The 21,717-nt window shown below is 35.2% G+C and overlaps 1 protein-coding gene across 1 annotated transcript; it reads right to left on the bottom strand.

Moving 5' to 3' along the window:
• Positions 1-19,840: 19,840 nt before the first annotated feature.
• LOC149153326 (C4-beta,C20-epoxidase-like) lies at positions 19,841-21,293 on the bottom strand. Its single transcript, XM_089440083.1, has 3 exons — positions 20,781-21,293; positions 20,305-20,644; positions 19,841-20,223 (listed from the first exon to the last, which is right to left on the bottom strand). The coding sequence occupies exons 1-3, from the start codon at positions 21,167-21,169 to the stop codon at positions 19,984-19,986; spliced, it is 969 nt and encodes a 322-aa protein (XP_089296209.1). The 5' UTR covers positions 21,170-21,293; the 3' UTR covers positions 19,841-19,983.
• Between the last annotated feature and the right edge of the window lie 424 nt (positions 21,294-21,717).

Below are 21,717 nucleotides of genomic sequence, written 5' to 3'. Positions count from 1 at the left end.
ATATTGATAATAAAAGGAGTAATTCATTTCTTAATTCCATTTAATTTTTTAGGACCTCCAGATCCCATGCATGATCAATGACTTTATGCTCGTTTCCAAATACTACAAGAAAAGCTAGAGGTTATTAAGACATCAATGGGTTCTGAATTTGACAACTTAAACAATTTTCTAGAAGATAAAATTAAGAAATGGTTAGTTACATTTGTTATTATAATTAATACCTATTAACCACACACATCTACAAGCATATGCCCAAGATATCAAGGAGGAAATATTTGACATATGTGTCAAACAGGACATAATGGTTCCTCTAATGAAGGAATATATTAAAGAATGGTTGAAGAAATCATGGTAAGAAATCATTAATGTTTAATATATATCAAACTTTTAGATTAACAACATCCTTCCAGCCAAATAAATGAGCATCTTCTTCAACATTAGAGAGAAAGGTCATCCCACATCATTTTTGTCAGCATCCAAATCCATTGAAGCATTTCCCCTCTCTTCTTAGTCTTTTCTCATCCAATTTTCTTGATTGTTTCTTTACATCATTTAGTTTTTTTTGCTGAAGCAAGAGTCGGTCCTTCTATTCAAATGTATATAAAAAAAAAGTACATAAAGTACAACAAACCCAAAGGAGATGTGGTTCATAGATTTAACGAGCCGCACAAAGCCTTGGGCATCAAGCCAAAGGCTCAAAATCCAAGCCCAGGGCCCACAAAACGTAACTACGAGACCTTCAAAATACAATCAATTGTCGAGACCATTCAATCCGCCTTCAGAGATCTGACGGACGAGGCTCTATATCGGAACAAAAACATGCAAACTCTTTAATTCTTGAATCGGACTCGATGAGGAAATAGAGACTGCCATATAATGATTTCAGGTCTGCCTAGGGGGATAACCCTCGAGCCTGTAGACCACTCGAAATCCATTGATCCCAACCTTGAAGAGAAACAATCACCGAACCCGAAGTCCAATAAAGCCATCGTTTAATTTAAGTTCGGGTCTAACAGGCATGGTAACCTCCTTGCAAGTTGCCATACGAAATCCCTAGGATTGCTTCAAATCGGCCTAACTACTAGCACGTTAACCAAACGCCCGACAAAGCTAATTCAAAGGTGATCTTCTTTAGAGAATTTCGTTTTCATAAAAAGACTTGTCATTTAAATTGACTCCCACCCGAAAACTTTGGGTATGAAGGGTTCAGGGTACATATTCCCGCCCGCAGACCAGATATCCATGCACTTCTTCACCATAAAAGATCAAAATACCCCTGTTTCCTTTAGTCTACATCCTTCTAGTTTCCCTTGCTTTGATAGAGCTCCATGTCCGTGCTCGCCTATCTGAGACACTCTTCCCTCAATCTGCCTTGGGGGGTCTCTATCCAATCGTAAATTTTATTGCTCTTAGCATAGAGCACGCCTTCATTAGCTAATATGTCTGCTACTTTGTTGGTTGTTTGGCGCACATGCGTAAAAATAAGGGTTCTCATGTTCTGCAGGTGGGATTGAATCCATTGATACACTTGCAAAAGCCACCAATGTCTCGAGACTTTATCTGGAGTAGAGCCATAGCAAATTTTCTTGACCGAATTAATAATCAATTCAGAATCAGCTTCAATTATGGTATTATGGAGATTTGAGTCCCTCAAGATTTCTAGACATTGCTCAAGGGCCATAAGCTCTGCCATATTGTTAGTGGCTTTTCCCAAATGGCTATGAAAGATGGTTTTTATGAAACCCTTTTCATCTCTTATTACTCCTCCATACCCCGCCATACCCAGGTTTCCTTTTGAGGCCCCATCTATATTGCATTTCAAAAATCCCTGGGGGGGGTTGCCAGAAATCCTTATCAGTTATTATATGACTTACATTCCTATTTTTTCCCTGTGGGACAAGCCCCTAGAGACCCAAATGCAGTAGTATTTTCACAACTGAATCTTTTGGTTGGTCCTCGGGGGGATTTTTAATGAGGGTCCCTACTGTCTCATTGAGCTGTCTTAAAATCTAAGCCATGATGTTCTGGGGAGAACCTTTCCTATTCTTGAATATTCTGTTATTGCATTCTTTCCAGACATCCCAGATTAGAAATCCTGGAACTAAAGCCCAAGCTTTGTTGATTATTTCATTGTCAGAGAAATTTTTCCTCCACTTCTTCAGAGTACTAGTAATGTTTTCCATGTCCCTGTCAATTTGTCTGAATATAGAAGCTATCCAGTTCCACAAGGTGGATGTGAATGGTAGAAGTTGAGTAGCTGATCCATAGTTTCTTCTTGTAATTCACATAGCTAGCATCTAGATGGGCCGGATACCCCTCTTCTCCTAAGGTTTTCCCAAGTCAGAATTTTTTTGTGCTACACTAACTACATGAACAATTTGATTTTCATCCAGCTTTGGTTCTGCCATAGGTCCTGCCCTACCCAATCAGGGTTTGGACAGTCAAGTCCAAGGGTTATGTGCTTGGCCTCTTTGAGGTTAAAGTTGCCTTCATTTTTTTTGCCCCATCTTAGTTGGTATGAATCAGCGGATGTCAGAATCCTTCTCTAATCCAAGATGGTTGTTAAAGCTTTTTCCTGTGCCTTCAACGGGGAGTCATCACTATATACCAGATTCTTCCATACTCTCCATTTTCTCTCGCTTCTTTCCTGATCCTAGAAGTCATTTACCCTGAGTAACCCTTTGTTGTCAGTATCATTCTTGAGATTGGCGAGTTCTTCTCTTCACAGTTTAGGTTCATGTTGCCAATTATCTTCCCAAAAGCAAGCAAGGTTTCCAGCTCTTATTTCCCAGAAACTGTGTTTCTGAACAATGGCTCTATTCTCCCAAGCTTTTCCAAATGTGGGAGCCTTTGATGAGCCCAGCCATTCTAATGTGATCCCTTTCTTTCCAATTGTTTGCAATATTTCTGTTTCCAAAGTTTGGCCCAAGGTGAAGCCGAATCTTTTAGCCATCTCCCTCATAGTTTTGCCCCCAAAACTTTGTTAAGTATTTCAGGGTCATCAAGTCCCAAACCTCCATGTGTCTTAGGTTTACATATCTTTTCCCAGACTACCAAACCCTATTTTTTGCTCTTCCCCTTTGCCCCAAAGAAAATCTCTTTGGATATTTCTGCATTGTTGCATAACTCCTTTAGGAGCTGGAGGGCTAAAAACATAAAGATGGGAACTATTTGAAGGACAACTTTTGTGAGCACTAGTCATCCTGCTAAATTTAAAGACTTGTCTGTCCATTTCCGGATTTTGTCCTGGATCTTATTGGTCACAGGCTCCCAAACTTCCTTGCTTAGAGGTTTGTCTATTAGAGGTACTCCCAAATATTTGGAGGGTAGCATATCTCTCTGAAAGCCTAGAATTCTAGAAATATGTCTTTGAATAGCAATGTCAGTATTAAAAAAGAAGATCTTTGATTTGGAAAGGCTTACCTCTGTACCCGCAGCCTTTGCGAAGTGGTTCAGGATTTGTTTGTAGGCTAGAGCTTCCTTGACCATGGGTGTACACTATAGCATGGTATCGTCCACAAATTGTTGATGGGTCAAAACCTCTCCATTCATGGTAAGTTTGAGACCCTGGATTTGGCCTTCTACTTTGGCAAATTTGATAGCATTTCCAAGCCCTTCCATCATGAGAATAAAGAGGAAGGGTGAGAGTGGATCTCCTTGTCTAAGACCTCTCGAAGGTTTGAAGGTTGTAGATGGTGAACCATTTAACAGGATTGAAAAACTGGAAGTAGTTACAAGGGCCATTACCCATCTTATCCAGTTATGGTCAAATCCATAAGCTATTAGAACTTCCCTGATGTAAGCCCAACTTAGCTTATCATAAGCCTTTTCTAGGTCAAGTTGTATAATCATTCCTGTGTGCCTATTGTTCTTAAGTGAGTGAACCACCTCATGAGCTTGAATGATATTGTTGAGAATTTGCCTGCCTTCCACATATCCAGTTTGCTCCTCAGAAACGAGCGTTGGAAGAAGGGGCTTAAGCCTATTGGCAATTATTTTGGAAATAATTTTGTACACCACATTGCATAATGCTATTGGTCTAAATCTGTCTGGTGTCATAGCATTAACCTACTTTAGAATCAAGGATATGAAAGAGGTATTGAGCGCCTTCAAAATAGTTTTGTTTTTCCTTGATTCCTCCACCACATCGATGAAATCGTGCTTGACTATTCCCCAACATGCTTTAAAGAAGTCAACATTGAAGCCATCTAGACCTGGCGCTTTTCCTTTTTTCATCTCTTTGATGACTCCGCTGACCTCCTCTTCATTCCTGGTCTGTTTAGATTATAATTGTCTTCTCTTGTCACAAGCTTAGGAATGTGCTTTGTAAATTCCTTAATGAATTGAGATCTGTCTAAAAGAGGTTCCTCAGCTATGCCTTGGAAATGTTGAACCAGAACAGCTTCTATTTCTTTGTGGGTATTGAGTTGATTTCCTTGAGAGTCTTTGATTTTTGAAATCCTGTTATGAGACCTGTGACCCATGGTAGATTTTTGAAAAAACTGAGTATTCCTTTCTCCTTCTTTTAACCATAGTACCCTTGATTTATGTTTCTAGAATATCTCCTCTTGCTTACATAATCCTTCCAATTCTTGTTGATTATGGTTAGTTTGTTCCTTTCTCTCCTCGTTGAAGCTATCTGTGATGAGGATCTGGTTAATTTCTTGTAGCTTCCGTTCAGCTATTTTTTTTGCTTCAAAAATGTTGCCAAACTCATTCTTATTCCAATCTTTAAGCTTGAGTTTGATGTGTTTCAATCTTTTATGCAGGAGGAACATTTTAGTGCCCTAAACTTGCATATCCTTTGTCCACCATTTTTCAATATTGCTGATAAAGTCAAGATGGGTAAGCCAAATGTTTTCAAATCTGAAAGGTCTATTTCTTGGAGTTCCTATAAAGGACGCTTCAAGTTGAACAAACCAGTTATCTGAGCCACCAAAAGGGAGTATCGTAGCTGACAAGTCAAGACCTATCACGATGAGGTCCTCCGAGATAATAAATCTGTCCAGTTTTGAGGCCACTAGAGACTTTCCTCCCATTTTATTATTTCAGGTGAAGATACCATTACTTGTCTCTGTATCTACTAGCCTCATGTTGTTTATGAAATTCTGAAATGCTATGGAATTTCTGCCTAGTAATCTAGTTCCACTTTTTTTTCCGATAGGGACCTGATCATGTTAAAGTCCCCTCCCAGAATCCAGGGGATACTCGAATGCCTGTTCCTTAATTCCTCCGGTGAGGTAAGAAGCCTGATTTTGTCATCAGGCTTTTGTGGACCATAAACATTTGTAATCAAATAAACTTCCTTGTCCCCCAAAAGTTGGATGACCACTGATAGATAGTTCCTGGATGCTTCAGCATCTAGGATTCCTAGCTTCTAAGGGTTCCAAAGTGTGAGAATTCCTCCTGCTGTTTTATCTGCTTTAACTTCTAGATATTCATATTTGATTAGTCATTTGTTGTGTATTTCTCTTATTTTTTCTATTGAACATTTTGTTTCCTGAATAAATATCATATCTAGTTTTTCTACTTTCATTCTATTGCTGAGATTTCTTTGTTTCCTTTTGCTTCCTAGACCCCTAATATTCCATGTTGTAAGCTTCATTAAGAAAGATTTGTAAAGGAGTAACTAGTTAGGTCTTTCATCTTACCAGAGTTGATCATGAGTTTTCCACATTCAATCAGCAGCACATTTTGTTTTTTTCATCCTCTTTTTCTTCCTGGATTCTTGGGAGCTTGTCCCCCTATTGCCTCCATCGTTTTAACCCCCTCATTGTCCTGACTATCATAGTTTCTTTTGGTCCCTGCACCCTTTTCCTGCATTCTCCAGAGGAAGAGTTGTTGTACTCTGTTAAATTCATCTTGAGGTAGTGAATCCACTCCTTTGGTTGTTCCTTTCTCCAAGAACTTTTCTAGATCGAGATGCTCCCTTTCGAGTATGTCCTGCAGTTCATGAACCTTTGTACCCACTTCGCTTGGGGTCATCTCTTGGTCCCAATCAAGTACCATAGTGCTTGGCTGATCCTCCCTTTGTTGGCTTTTATCAAGTCAATCCTCCATGCTCTTATCCTTTTCCTTCTCTACCGGATTGTCCTTAATTACTTGATTTGTTCTTTCATCCCCCTCTTCTTCTTCTAATATCTTGAACCTATTATGACTAGGTTGTTTTTCCTCATAGCTTTTTTATTTTTATTTTTCTCCCTCCTTTTCCTCTACCCCCCACCTTGGTAAAGCTTTCAATCTCTTTACCTGAGGTTGCTTTGATGTTGCACTCCATTTTACTTAAAGGTCATTCTCTGAAGAGGTGCCCGTGTTCATGGCATTTGTGACATCTAAAGGGTACATGTTCGTAGTCCACCGCTTGTACCCATTCTTCATCATATACCTATAAAATTATTTCATCTAGCAAAGCCCCAAAAAGGTCCATTTCCATGCATATTCTGGCAAAGGAGGTATATTTTCCTCGTAGAGTGGCTTCTGATATTTTTAAAAAATGCCCTAGTTTATTACCTATGGCTTTAGCGATTCTGGTAGCCACTAACCTAGAGGTAGGGAATATAGTCTTACCCACATCGGCACCGATGTAAATTTTTCTCGCTCCAGAACAAAGTTCATTACCCATGGCCTCATATAGAGGCCTGCAACCGCATAGAAGTAAGGACCTCCTTCAAACACCCTGTCTTTATCCACTAGGTTCGAAAACACAACTGTGAAGAAACCCTTGGATCCAAGGTGTAGCTCTATTTCTCCCTTAGGTTTCCAATGGTTCTTTATCCATGCGTGTAGTGCCTTCTCCATTGGCCAAAACCCCATGAATTTACATATCACTGCATAAGTCGCCATATGCTCTCTGTGCGCCTGTAGCGCTGGAGCACTTAGCACCACACGAGGTGTGATGGATGCCTTAGGTTTACATGGTCTTGTCCTACTACTGGGGTCAGCCTTCTGACTGTCTACTCCTGTACGCTTCTCTCTTCTAACTTCCTCCTGCATTTCAACCTTCCTTTATGCTCTGTTGTTTTCCTGTTTTCCTCTGTTTGTACCCTTTGTTTCTGCTTCCATGGGCTTCTTGAAGTGGTTTGATACAACATGATTGTAGGAGGGAGTGGAGCTACCACCTTCTCGCCCCTCCATGGTGCCCAACTCTGAAATCCTGCAACAAACCCTAGTTCCGCGCGTTTTCAAAGCTCCATGAGAACTCGATTTACATTTGACAAAATTCGATTTGTGTTACTACCTATATCTTGTGTTTCTAATCGTAGCCCATTTTCTTTACATCATTTAAGCCAATCCCTAATTTCAACTATTTCTTTCTTTTAGGTACCTTAACATTTATTAGTCTACAAAAGCCTAATCGCAGTCCCCTTATGGGATGAATGGATTGACTTTTACAAATTTAAGTATCAATATTTTGAATAGTGCTTTAGGTACCTGAATTTTCCAAAGCTTTGAATTTGTAAAAAAAATTGACTCTCATAGAGAGATCCCTTTTGGGAAAGGGATTCATTTGTCATTCTTAGACTCATTTTAAAGCAATATGAATCCCCAAAATGTTTTCTTATGACATTTATGATTTCGATGAAAAAAATTACTCTATAAATTTCTAAATATCTTTACCATTAATCCTTTTTCTTTATTTATTTCCTTCCTTCATTGATTCTTATCTCACAAATGATGAATGGAATGGACATGATTAATAAAAATTTATATATTTATTTATGTTATATGTTATTGTTACCACACGTGGTCCACTCAGAAGTGCATGATATGAATGGTATTATTTGCTTGGTATATATTGGAAATATGAGTATTCGTTGAAAGAGGAGTACCACCTCTTTAAAAACCTAGAAGGATCTGTATTCAAGTCGTAGGAGGTTGACTTTTTTATTTAAGGAAAAAATATCAACAATACCCTCACAAGAACATTGTGTTTTTCATTTTTGGGTAGTTTTAGTGGTTATAATCAAATTTATATTTCACCTTAAGACCAATATAAAAATCAATTTACATGTCCATGGGGGACATTCACCTACCAAATGTGTCCCTTTCAGTTGTGTAATGCTTCAACCACCTTTCAGAGAGTAGTGTTACAATTTTTTTTTTTCATATTGAATTCATGGTTGTGTTGAGATATATATGGATTACTTTACTTTTATTATGATTTATTTTAGGAGGCATTATATAATGTTGAAAAGTTTTGATTTGATGTCAATAAGCTAACATTAGTTTGAGTCATGTAAAAATTCATAGATGTTAACTAAAGGTGTTTCTCTTGGACATATTATTTCTACTACAACAATTGATCTAAATATGTCAAAGATATAAGTACTTTCAAAGATCACAAAATCCTACAACTCAAAAGGAAGTAAGAACTTTCTAGTCTTGCCAATTATTACATAAGCTTCCCTTAACATTTTATGAGAATTGTTGCACCATTTCTTAAGTTACTCTCTAAAGATGTTAATTTTTCTTGGGATAATTGTTGTCAATCTACATTTGAGATCTTAAAAACAAATATTCTTGCTACATTTGTGTTGAGAGGACCAAATTGGGCCCTACACTTTCACATCTCTGTGGACGCTTTTAATACCGCACTTGGGGTTGTTTTAGTGCAGAAGGAAAACTAGTCTTATTATGTTACTTACTATGTTAGTAAAAATATTGCACTTGATGAATTTAACTAGACTGTTACTCAAAAAAAAAATTAGCAATTTTGCATACAATTAAGAAGATTTAGAATCAAATTAATAGATATGAAACTTTCATTCACACTTATCATTGCACCATTCATCATCTAATAAACAAAACAATCACTAATGATAGGATTAATGGATGAGTTTTGTTGTTGTAGGAATTTAATGTCACCGTTGTAAACAACCTTAGTAAGGTAAATTTGGTTGTATATTTTCTTTCTAGAAATTATAATAAAGCTAAAATTATTCCTGTACATGCCACATATTTCTTTATGAACATTCATCTTTTGTGTCTACTTACTCTTTATGATTTGTAGATATTTCTAATTTCTTAGCTACCAGAAAACTATCACAACATTTTTCATTGAGGGAGAAATAAAGAATTTTCAGGTCAACTACCACCTACTCATGGGTCAATGGTGATATTTTTTTAATCGAATATGATCTCATTATCTATAGAGTCATTTGAGAGGACAACATGTTTCGTATTTTGAAATTGTGCCATGCCAAACCATGCAAAGGACACTTTTCCAACCAAAGGATAGCTTACAAGTATTTCATTTAGGATACTATTGGCCAAGCCTTTTTAAGGATGCCAAGAAGTATGTTACAAGCTATGATATTCATGAAAGATTATGTCAACCAATACTAGCCGATAAGATGAGATTGCCCCCTAGGTACTTATTGAATAATTTTAAAATTTGGCTTTGGATTTTGTTGGACCTATAAATCCCAAGTCGAGAAAGAAAATATATGTTCTTATTTGCACTAATTATGTTACTAAATGGGTAGAATCCAACGATTTATTAAAATCTAATGAATACACAGCTAGAAATTTTATTTATGAAGATATTTCACTCAATTCGATATGCCTAGAAAAATTGTTACATATCATGGGATGAAATTAACATCCAAACTCATCCAATCCCTTACTTAGCAGTGCTAGATCAAGCATAAAACCTCTTCTCCTTAACTCTTGCAAACTAATGGATAGGTAGATTCCACCGATAAAGTGCTAGAAACCATTCTGACAAAGATAATTCGTAATCATCATAAAGATTGGGGAGATCAACTTCCTGATGCATTGTGGGCTTAAAGGACTACATGGAATAATACTAACAGATCCATACCTTACAAGTTGGTTTATGGGAAGCAAGTTCTTCTCCCTATATAAATTATGTTAAAACTTTGGGGATTATAGCCCAGTTTGGAATTAACCTTTCAAATGGAGATCATCAAAGGATGATGTAGCTTAATTAATTAGATAAGATTAGTGATCCTGATCTTTGGAGGGGGGGATTTGAAAAATTGAAATGTCGTAAAAATATGAGAACACACAATAAACAAAACCATCAAGAAACTTTTTATTAAAATAGAGAATAATTATAAAAGCTACAATGTGGTGGACAATATATCCTTTTACAAAATGCGACTTGTTACTTATAGCATTTTTTAGTTACAAAACTATGGGTAAATTCCATGGATGGGTAAATACCATGGGTGAATGAATACCATGGGTGGATGCCACTTAAAATACCATGGGGGGGTAAATATCATGTGTGGATGAATACCATGGGTGGATGCCACTTACAATACCATGGGTAAATACCATGTGTGAATGAATACCATGGATAAATACCATGTATGAATGAATACCATGGGTGGATTCCACTTACAATACCATGGGTAAATTCCATGGTTCGATAAATACCATGGGTGGATGAATAACATGGGTGGATGCCACTTATTATACCATGGGTAAATTGTAGTTTTTAACCTTGTACATAAATTACCTACAAACGAATTCTTAAAAATAGAAAATAAACAATGGCAAGAGCATAAAACATAAAATAGATATACATAGAGATTTCCCCCTGGATCCCAAAACTGAGACTACCAGATTGATTTTTCATTATATTCCTTTCAATGTTACAATACATAAATATACATGTCAAAACATTCATAAACCCCAATCCATTAACCCTGGATTAGAACATAAGCGTAGTTCCCTTGATCGGATCTACAAAATACCATGGGCAGAAAACCATGATGCCCAAAACCAAGTGTGAAACCCATGCACAAAACCATAGGTAGGTCTACCCACCTAATATAGGATCCAAAAAAAAAAAAATTGAAGGGGCTACCTCAGACCCCGTAGAGGGGGGCTATCGGACCCCTCAAACCCCTCGACAGGGGGGGCTATCACCCCCCCTCTAACCCCCCACTCTGCGCGTGGGCCTAGTCGTGGAAATAACATAACACACACCCAATATAAATTCCATGGGTGGATAAATACCATGGGTGGATGAATACCATGGGTGGATGCCACTTTCCATTCGGATCATTCCTCCCTCCTTAAAAGTAATGGCCCCCATTGCATGAAGTTCCCTCCCTAGAAGCCTTTGTTGAATATGAAGAGCCACTTAAGAGAATGACTTTGTGTGGTTAACCCATAACCATTATGAATGAAGATATGAGGATAAAGATACCCTGTAATGCTTGTGAAAAACTATGATACTAATAGCGTGCAACCTACCAGGTGGACTTCTCTAAAGAATGGGCTTGTAGATGACTCAACCATGATAAATGAGTATCTGATGATAGAGATATCATGTAATGCTTGTGACCAACTGTGATAATAACAATGTGGGGACTAGAAAATGGACTTCGATTACAAGGGTTTTGTACAGTTGAGTCATAACCTTAGGTTTGTGGGTCACCCGTAACCGTGATGCTTCTCAGTCTGGTTGGTAAAAGTATGGTTGATTGTCTAGTAGATTCTCCCATCTAATGAGATGTTGTAAAGGTTTCTTTCACGTTAATTTTTTTCTAGCAATAGACCTCTTGCTGATAACTTCTTCTATAGGTGATGAAATCAAATTATGTCAAAGACCCATTTGAGGTATTGAAGTGACATTTCCATTTATATAATACACTTGAACTTTTATTACCTATGGAATGATAAAATGATTCATAAAACTCATGGTGCACATGACCGTGCAAGACTCCTCACATATGTAACTTCAAATGCTCATATATCTCAAAGTGGGAAACGAAATAAAATTCCATAAAAAACCCATTCGAGCTAACAAAAAATAATTTCAAATGAGATATTTTGAACTTTTGAAATGCTTTGTGTAAGTTGTGAAACTTGCATTAAGTTTACTAAATAGTGTTTCTGTGTGTTTCATTCATCATTGTGCTTCAAACCCTCATTCTAATGGAGAAATGCCATAAAAATATGAGAACACATAGTAAAAAAACCACCAAGAAACATTTTATTAAAATAGAGAATAATTGTAAAATCTACATTGTGGTGGACAATTTGTCCTTTTACAAAATGTGACTTACTACTTATAGCATTTTTTAGTTACAATACCACAGGTAAATTCAATGGGTGGGTAAATAACATGGTGAATGAATACCATGGGTGGATGCCACTTACAATACCATGGGTAAATCCATGGGTGGATAAATACTATGGGTGGATGCTACTTACAATACCATGGGTAAATACCATGTGTGGATGACACTTACAATACCATGGGTAAATTCCATGGGTGGATAAATACCATGGGTGTATGAATACCATGGGTAAATTCCATGGGTGGATGCCACTTTCCATTACGATCAATTAAATAATAAATTGTTCATCTAACCTCTCTCATTCAATAGAAAAGAACTATGGGAATGATAAATTTATTAAAAATAAGAAATTTAATGTGGGTGACTAGACTCTTCTCTTCAACTCCAAGTTTAAAAATTTTAGAGGGAAATTATCTACTTGTTGGTTAAGTTCCTATGAAGTTGAAACTGTTTTCAATAATGGATTAGCCTAGATCAAAATAATAGATGAAGAAAAAGTCTCTTTCTTGGTGAACTACCACCAGTTAAGGATGTATCATATGCTCATGACCAAGGAGGAATTCATTATAGATGTTGGTGGATGTACAACCTTCCCACTCCTACTTATTATTCTTGTTGATTCTTTTATTTAAATAATAATAATAACAATAATAAAAGGAGAGAAAGAAAGAAATAAGCATAACTATGAAAACCATTTTCTTGGTACAATTAGACACAAATTTTAATAGAAAACCAGTTTTTTGATGAGTAGAATTTACTCTTCCTATTACAACATGTTGTTATTGTAGAACATTGTTCTTCATATCTCTTTTTAAACTTCTTTGATAAATTGATTTGGTCTCATCAATTCTAATTATCTTTGAGGATCAAGACTAATTATTTTTAAATAGTACTTTGGAACTTGCATCCATTAATGGAGGTATTCTTCACTAACGAAAAAGGGAATGCATTAATTTCTCCTAATAATTAGATTTTCCGGGTGACTTTAATTCATCTTATACATTTGTACATGGCAGAATGTACTATGCTACCTTGACACTCATTAACATGAATGGCGGGTTGTATCTTGTTGGTTAATGACATATATAAGTGGCCACTAATCCCATGTTTTTTCATCATGCTTAACATTAACACATTTATTTCACATGTTGAAAATTGTACCACATGGTTTGGTACATGCGAAGACCTCATGGTTCATTTTCACACAATAGTTGTAGCCTTCAGATTCTTCTCAAATAAAAAGGGTCTGGTTGTTGAAATAGGAAAGATAGATTTGCTTCAACAAGAGGGAATCAATGTGAATTTGGGACATTTTTCCACCCTTACAATTAATTCTCTTGTTACAGATCTTGAGGCAACCATCCTTTCCCACTCATTTAAACAACAATCTATTTACCTACCACTTCCACGTTTTTTCAAAAAAAAATAACATGATTTTTTTATTTCATCCATTCAAAGAATGTATTTTCATAGCAGATTTATAGCCCATGTTCTTTCATTCCAACAAATGTTTTAGAAAACTATGCAACTAGAGTTTCAATATTAGCACTCCTCAAGTTTTTATGTACTATTAAAGGTACAGGGTGAGCAAATTTTTAGCAAGTAAATATTTTTAAGCACTTTTCTTCATCCTTTTAATTTCATTCCTTATCAATTTCCATTTAATCCCAATTATATAGCTTTCTCACTCCACCATTTTGACTCCATTAAACTCCATATAAGATGAAGTCAAAACATACCTCCGCTCTTAAAGTTTGTAACATATTATTAGAAGCTTTGATTTTTAGACAAGAGCATCATTTTGGGATTCCCACTTATATTAAGGATATTTTCTAATCAAAATGTTATATATATATATATATATATATATATATATATATGAAAAGAAAAAAGTAAAAAAAGAAGAAATGCATCATCATACAATGGGATTAAAAGAATAATATCATGCATGAGAACATGTAATGGATTGAGTTTGGGGATATTGAGCCTCAACTTTGACAATTTATAAATCTTATTGGAACTTATCACCTTTTCATTTTCGTCCAATTTTCAGATGGTCCATAATTCCATGCCATAAAAGAGTTTAATGAGTATCTAATTATCAATTTGATCATTTCCCATGTCTTGATCCCTATTTGAATTGGATTTTACAAATTCACAATTGTTTTGAAAGAATAAAAATATTTTATGTCAACTTGCAAATATCTAGTAATGTTGTCTTCCTAAAAATCTGGTAGCACCTCCACACAAAAATCCAATAGCATTGTGTGCCTAAAATTCTAGTAGCTCTTTTACCTAGAATTTAGGTAGCACCCTTGCATAGAATTATGGTAGAACCCTGCACAAAATTATGGTAGAAATATACATAAAATTTCGACAACACCTTGCACAAAATTATGGTAGAAACAAGCATACATAAAATTTCGACAACACCCTGCACAGAATTACAGATACAATAGGTGAACATAGAATTCCAGTAGCGCATTGTTGTTTGAGATACTTCAACCATCTATCAATGAAATTAAGCATATGGATATGTGAGAGATTGTGTTGATATGCTTCTAAGTCATTAAAAAAATTGAATCTTCTTTTATCCAAGTGGAAGGCTCCAATCGAAGTTTTTGTCAACTCATTCCAAGGATATAGGTAGTGGTTGAACTCCTTCGTTAATCCACCCCAACCCAAATGCTCCACATCATTTTCTCTCATCTAGAATTGAACCATTTTCCCTTCGTTTCATTCACTTAGCAAGATGTAACTACACTCATTCTAAGTTGAACATTGAGATCCATGAATATAGGGGAAATTATGCATGAGCATCAACTCCTATTCTTTTTTCTTCAAATGTAATTTTAAATATGTAACCCCTATCTTTGTAGAGGCCATGGGAGGTTTATTCTAGCACAATTCTAATTGAGATTAGCAATTTAAGCAGTTTGGAGGTTTATTCGAGCACAATTCTAATTGAGATTAGCCATTTAAGCAGTTTGGATAGAGCTATGCAGGGGCCATTGTACTCTTTATCTTTGGATGACGAAATAAATACATGTTTTGTTGTGTAATTCTTAACAAAGCCTGTAATTCTTTCCGTCAGTGTGCTAGAAAAGGTAAGGCTTCTTCTCTTCAATATAACTTGCATTGTTTCTTTCCATAAGTAGTTGACTTATTTATTTGATTGGTAGCTGCAAGTTTATATTCATTTATTGTTACTGGAATTTTCATTACAGTTATGTTCATTCATTTTTTTTGTAATTCTTTTATTGAATAGTGTGACAATAAAATTCTGGTAGTGATCTTGTATATCCCCAAGGGTCCAAAGGGTGTTAACATGAGGAACTCTACAGAGGATGCAAAAAGCCTTAGGACTTAAAACTGTTATTGGAGGACCTTCTAGTCTGAGTTGATAGCTTGATCGCTTTTTCTATTGCAAATTTAGAAGTGTGATGAGGCTACAAAAATTAGTCTAGAATGTGAAAAGTTATTTTTTGAAGATTTATTATTATTATTATTGCAGAGAGACTGAGTCATATTAATTCTTAAAAAACAGAGAAAAAATTTTCATCGAAATTGGTTTCTAGAAGTGACCTATCAAATGAGTTAGCGCATCAGATTAGGTTTTTACCTAAAAGTGTATATATTTTTCTCATGCCCTATTTTTCTCATGCCTTATAAGCTTATGAGGTTATGCATTGATAACTTAATGGTTAGTAATTTAAGCAATTAAATTGATATAAACTTCAAATTATAATTATAATTATACGGAAATGAAGATAAAATCTTGTATTTTTTATTATTAAATATATTTCAGATTACTTTTAAATTGATGAATGATATCTATAATTTAAAGTCGTAATTATTTCATTTAAAATATTTTTTAATTTAAATAGTATAATTTTATAAATATAATATTAAAATATATTATATTTTAATGTTAATGTTAATTCAAATATTTTAACATTATCTAAAATTAATTCAAATTCATAATATCAATGAATTAAATATTTTATTTAAAATAATTATTAGTTTGTTTAGTTCATTTTTAAAGATAAAGTGAGAAAATATATCATATATTCAATATTACATATTTATAAACCACTTAAAAATTATAATTATAATTAATAAATTAAATATTGTATTTGTTCTTCTTTATTAATTTAAATATCACACAATAATAGTATTATAATGTGATTTTCCCATTCGGGGTATTAGAATTTACGTCAATCGAGGAGGGAGCCTACCACCGGGCTGCCTCCCATTGCATTTTAGAGGGAGGGATGACATGGCTATCCCACCCCTTGCAATCACACATGTTAAGTGTCATTCATTCCCTTCACAATCATATGTAATCCTCTTCTCTGTCTGCAAGCTCCTAGATTGGTAACCTCGACTCCATGTTCTTTTGTTGTGCCTCTGACATTCCCCCATCATAGGTCAGATATTTCTCGTGCGAAACATCCTTTGTAGCTTAAATCTGGCTGTCACAACCATGTGTCATGCAGAAATTCTTGTGATTCTGCTCTAGTTAAGGGGAAATCTCTCTCCTATGGCAATGGCTCTATGAGAGTTGCATTACAGGGTAGTCCTAACTCCAGGGATGTTGGACTTCAATGCATACATCTAATGTCAAACATCCATGAGAGGAGTAGAAAAATGGAGGCGACCCCTTGAACATTTTTGGCAGCTACGACAGAAGCTTGACCAAGGGGAGTGGTGATAGTCAAAGGAATGTCGTCAACCTAAAGCATTTCCAAGTTCATTGGGTTGACCATTGCTCGATAATCCATTCTATGTCCAACCTCTACAACTCCTTCAACTCTTTCAATTTGATAGATTTTGTTGGGTGGTTGTTGGTTCATAGTCTCCATAGTGCCTAGGTATTGGTGTTTTTGGTTTCTTATGGTCATTGAACCTTGCCCTAAGTCCCTCCATTTTCATTAAACCATTATCTCATTTTTCTATAGTCTACTCCAAACCTCCCTACAGGCTAAGTCTTTATTGGAAAACCATGTTACTTTGTATTATGTGTTACCGTCTCCTTGGTTTAGTTTTCTTCTAGGGGTCGTCCTTGCTTTCGCCTATTCTGGTCTAACATACCATGCCCATTAGAGGATGTGTTGTTGTCAGGGATCTAGTGATCTAGTGGTAAAGGTCCTCAAGGCCACCATTTACGAGCTCAATCCCAAGAACAAAATGCTATAGTTATTTTCCACTTCTCTCAATCCCAAGAACAGAATGCTATAGTTATTTTCCACTTCTCTCACTCCCAAAAATCCAAAAGGAACTATGCCAACATGAATCCTTGACCACTAATGACTGCCAATCCTACCTTGATTCTACAATCCAAGATGAAGTAGCCATTTGGTTTCCTAACCCTAGGCATACCATGGGAAGACATACCCAATATCTTAATTTTGTTACCCTTCAGTGGAAAATAAAAACACTCCTAAGCAAGGTCTCGAAGGAAAAACATGAGGACCGCAACAAGTTCAATGCCACCAATGATCTTGCATCATATGTATAGATTCTCGACTAGCTCACATAGAAGGCCATCTCTAATGTGGCCTAAAACCTCTAGCCCTACCAAGTAGCAATGCCCATGATCTCGCCCTAATCACTTCATAAGTAGCTTATGTCTTTTACTTTTAGCAGTTAAGCTTATTTCAGTAGTTATGAATTTAGCAGTAATAGTTTTTATATTTTAATAGACCTAAACGATCATTGTCCATTGCCATTAGTATTAGTAAATTCCTTGTGGTAGATTATGACATGACTGAGTTCAAAGAGTGATATCTGGCTTTGTATGAAGTCATATTGACACAATAAAATATTAAATCAACAACATATGTGTGTGTGGAGGTGTGTTCAAAGATAAATATTGATTGAGTAATATTAAACCATTTAGAATTACTTGTATTTGTTTATTATTTGTGTTCCTATTCTATTTGTTTTTAGGATGGTGTACATACTCTACCCTGTTTAGATTTGAACATGTAACTTCTTAGAAAGAAATACATACTCTTAATCAATAAGCTCACTCAAAATGTAATCAAGATATACACATATTCTTAAACTTTTATCAACTACCTAGCCATATAAATCAAATGGCAATCCATATTAATCATGAAAATACTTATTTTACTATACATCTCAAATTGCCAAATTTAAAAAAAAAATCATAAACTAACTAAATTATAACTTTATTTTAAACTATTATTATTAATAATTATAAAAATATTAATATATAACCTTTCTCTCACCTATATTTAAAAAAACATGAAACAAGATTATAAACTACAAAAATTTACCTTTATTTTAACATAGAGATTGGTAATCTATAATAAAATATGTTATAATATCATAAACCAACAAATACTATGACTTATAAATAATAATAATAATAATATATGACTTATAAATAATAATAATAATAATATTCATTTTAAGGTCACAGCCAAGCCAGACACCAAATTGGTGTATGAGACCCCCTTGTTTGTGGGACAAGGGACCCACCTCCACGCAGCGATTTGACTGCTAAGTCTACGAAGGCATACATACTCTACCCCCTCTGGTTTTGAACCTGTGACCTCTTAGGAGGAAACACATGCTCTTAACCATTAGGCCCACTCAAGCTGTATATACTTAATAATTAATAATAATTAAATTACAATTATAAAAACACTATTTCAAAATAAACACATTTTTCAATATTAATATATATATATATATATATAATTTTCATGAAATTTAATTTTAAAACTATTATAAAATCTTTCATAATCTTCATGGACAGAGAAAGGCACGAATTCTCATCTTTTTACATCATTTTTTTAATGCTCTGCTTAAAAGATTGAAACAAAAATGGATTTTTGTGTAAGATCGAAATCTTCAATCAATATATTAAAAATATGAAAATGGATTATCGAAATCTTCAATCAATATATTAAAAATATGAAAATGGATTATCGAAATCTTCAATCAATATATTTTATAATATAAAAGATTTTTTTGGTAGGATCGAAATCTTCAATCAATATATTAAAAAAATATAAAAGATTATTTTTTAAGAATAAATATAAATAGAGTTTTGTGTAGGATGAGATTGAATTTTTTATTTTGAATATGTAAAAGTTTGGAGCATAGTAAATTTTTATGAGAATGAATCAAATTGGTGTATATAATTTTATTTTTTGTGAGATTTTTTAAACTATTTAACTGAAAGCATACATTCTAATCTTTTCTAATTTTAAATCTATAACTTTTTAGGAAGAGACACTTTTTCTTAGTCATTAACTCACTTAAATTATATATTTAAAATTAATAAATTAAATATTTTATTTATTCTTTTATATTAATTTAATTATTCTATTAGAATAGTTTTGAAATAAATATTGATTTAATTAATCCCAAACCATTTTTAAATAATTTTCTTTTGTTGATCAGTCATCCCTATACAGCGCACCACCCAAATAAATTATAAAGAATCTAATTATGCTGTTGAAAGGGTTCGGTTTATTTAATCATCAATTTACATAGTTGTTGTTAGGAGTACAGTGCACATTAATTGTAATTGTTTATCTTTTTAAATAGGAGTTGTTTTTAGTGTGATTTTTGGTGTTGGAATTTGGTGAAATAATTTGAGGTAAAATGTTGATTTGTGTTATTTAAATTTCTTAAAATATTTAAATTGTGCAAAAATTATCTATAAAATTTGTGATTTTAAAAAATTCTTATCAGACATTAAACCAAAAAAACTTATTAGAAAAACTTCCAAAAACTCAGACTAAAAATAACTCTAAATACATATAGCAAAAAGCCAGTGATAATACAATGACTTTGGGTAAAATGAAAACTAAAAAACTTCGAATAATAGATGCGGTCACCAGTAAGACCATTCACGAAATGTGACCTGACCTTTCCCTTCTGTTTATAATAAAAAGTAAGCCGGAGGTCCACCCAGAGTTGGGCCAGCTTTCATGAAGTACGCTTTTAAGTCTTCAAAAGTAACTCCTATGTACTTTCGAGGGTGCTTCTCATCGATCAGTTCTTCAGGAGCACGAATCTCCGCTTTGTCTGTAAAATCCAGAAAGAACGCCATGGACAGTCGTTCCGATCCTCCATAAACCACGCGGTGCTCTGCACTGCGGTATCTGCCATTACTCCACATCTGCCAACCATCGCCATCACTTGTTTCAGTGACAATTTCTAAATTTAGCTTTAAGAAAAAGAGGTCGAATTAAAGATTCACCTGTAAACAGTCGCCGATGTTAACAACAAACGATCCAGGCAAGGGCTTCGTATTAATCCACTCTCCTTCCTTTGTTCGGATCTGAAGGCCACCCACATGGTCTTGGTACAGAATAGTAAGGCACCCGATGTCTGTATGAGCTTTCGAGTAACGCCGCTGCTGCTGATTATCATGATCGTCTTTGTTGTGATAGAAATTCATGCGGAGCCAACCGTGAGATTTGTGAAAGAGCGGTGATGAATAGTGCTCAGTCACATCAACACCCAGACTGCGAAGAATCACTTTCAGGATCCCATGTGACACCTCCCTCATTTCCGAGTTGTACTCCTGCATCCTCTCGCTGTAACAGTACGCCAAATTTAGATTCGAATAACGAATATCCCGTAATGTAACTAATAAATGAAATGGGTTTTGAGATTTTACAAAAGAATAGCAAATATTACAGAAACTGAAACTTCAAGATGGTGAAAACCAACCGGAAATTGTGGTTTCCGTGGGGCCAAAGCTTGGAAGAGATGTCATCTACTGAATTGTCGTTGGGAAAGACCATGCTCTCAGGCAGCGAATCTTTACCCTCGGGACCCCTCTGGGCCTGGAAATAACCAGTATTGAAAATGGGGGAAATGGTTTTCTCTTTCATGTCAGCGGGCAGCATAAACATGTCTCGCGCCATGGAGTCCACTGTTTGAACTAGGCTTGACTCGACTCCATGGTTGATGGCACGGAAGAAGCCCCATTCCTGGCAAGCCTCTCTCAGTTTCTCGAGCTCCCGCTGGTCATGGTGATGGGCATCGCCTCCAGATTTCCATGGGAGGAGAGAGAAATCAATGACAGGAAGTTCCACGAATTCGCAAGGCGATTCCATGGCTTTCGCTCAACCGATAGGCTTCGCGCACACCCTGCCGCCCATCTTATAAAAGAAATTTAGTTATCCCGTCTAAATGCACTAAAGCCGAAGATGCGAATATCCTTTTTTAACGCTAAGTCATTGTAATTTCTTTTTCCTTTGTGTCTGAGTTTAGGTGGAGGTCGAATTCGCAAGGCGATTTCATAGCTTTCACTCAACCAATGGCTTCGCGCACACCCTTTTCGCTTTCACATAGGTCCAAACTCTCAAGTTTCACAGATGGCAGGTATGTTTAGGAGTCCGTCGTGATTTGATTCCCAAAGTCTGAAGTTTCACAGATGGCAGGTATGTTTAGGAGTCCGTCGTGATTTGATTCCCAAAGTCTGAAGTTTCACAGATAGCAGGTATGTTTAGGACTCGACTCAGTGGTGATTTGATTTTTTTAATAGTATAATTATTGTTTTTTTAATATTAGATAATAAACTTAATTATATTAATAATTGTTTTTTTAATATTAGATAATAAACTTAATTATATTAATAAATGTGGTTGATATATTTATGAGA

Source organism: Pinus tabuliformis, chromosome 9, assembly GCF_031772625.1.
Source record: "Pinus tabuliformis cultivar Carrire ecotype Pingquan chromosome 9, CPIR1, whole genome shotgun sequence".
NCBI classification, from domain to species: Eukaryota; Viridiplantae; Streptophyta; class Pinopsida; order Pinales; family Pinaceae; genus Pinus; species Pinus tabuliformis.
Note: the sequence above shows the minus strand (reverse complement) of the source record. Positions and strands in the feature narration are given on the sequence as shown.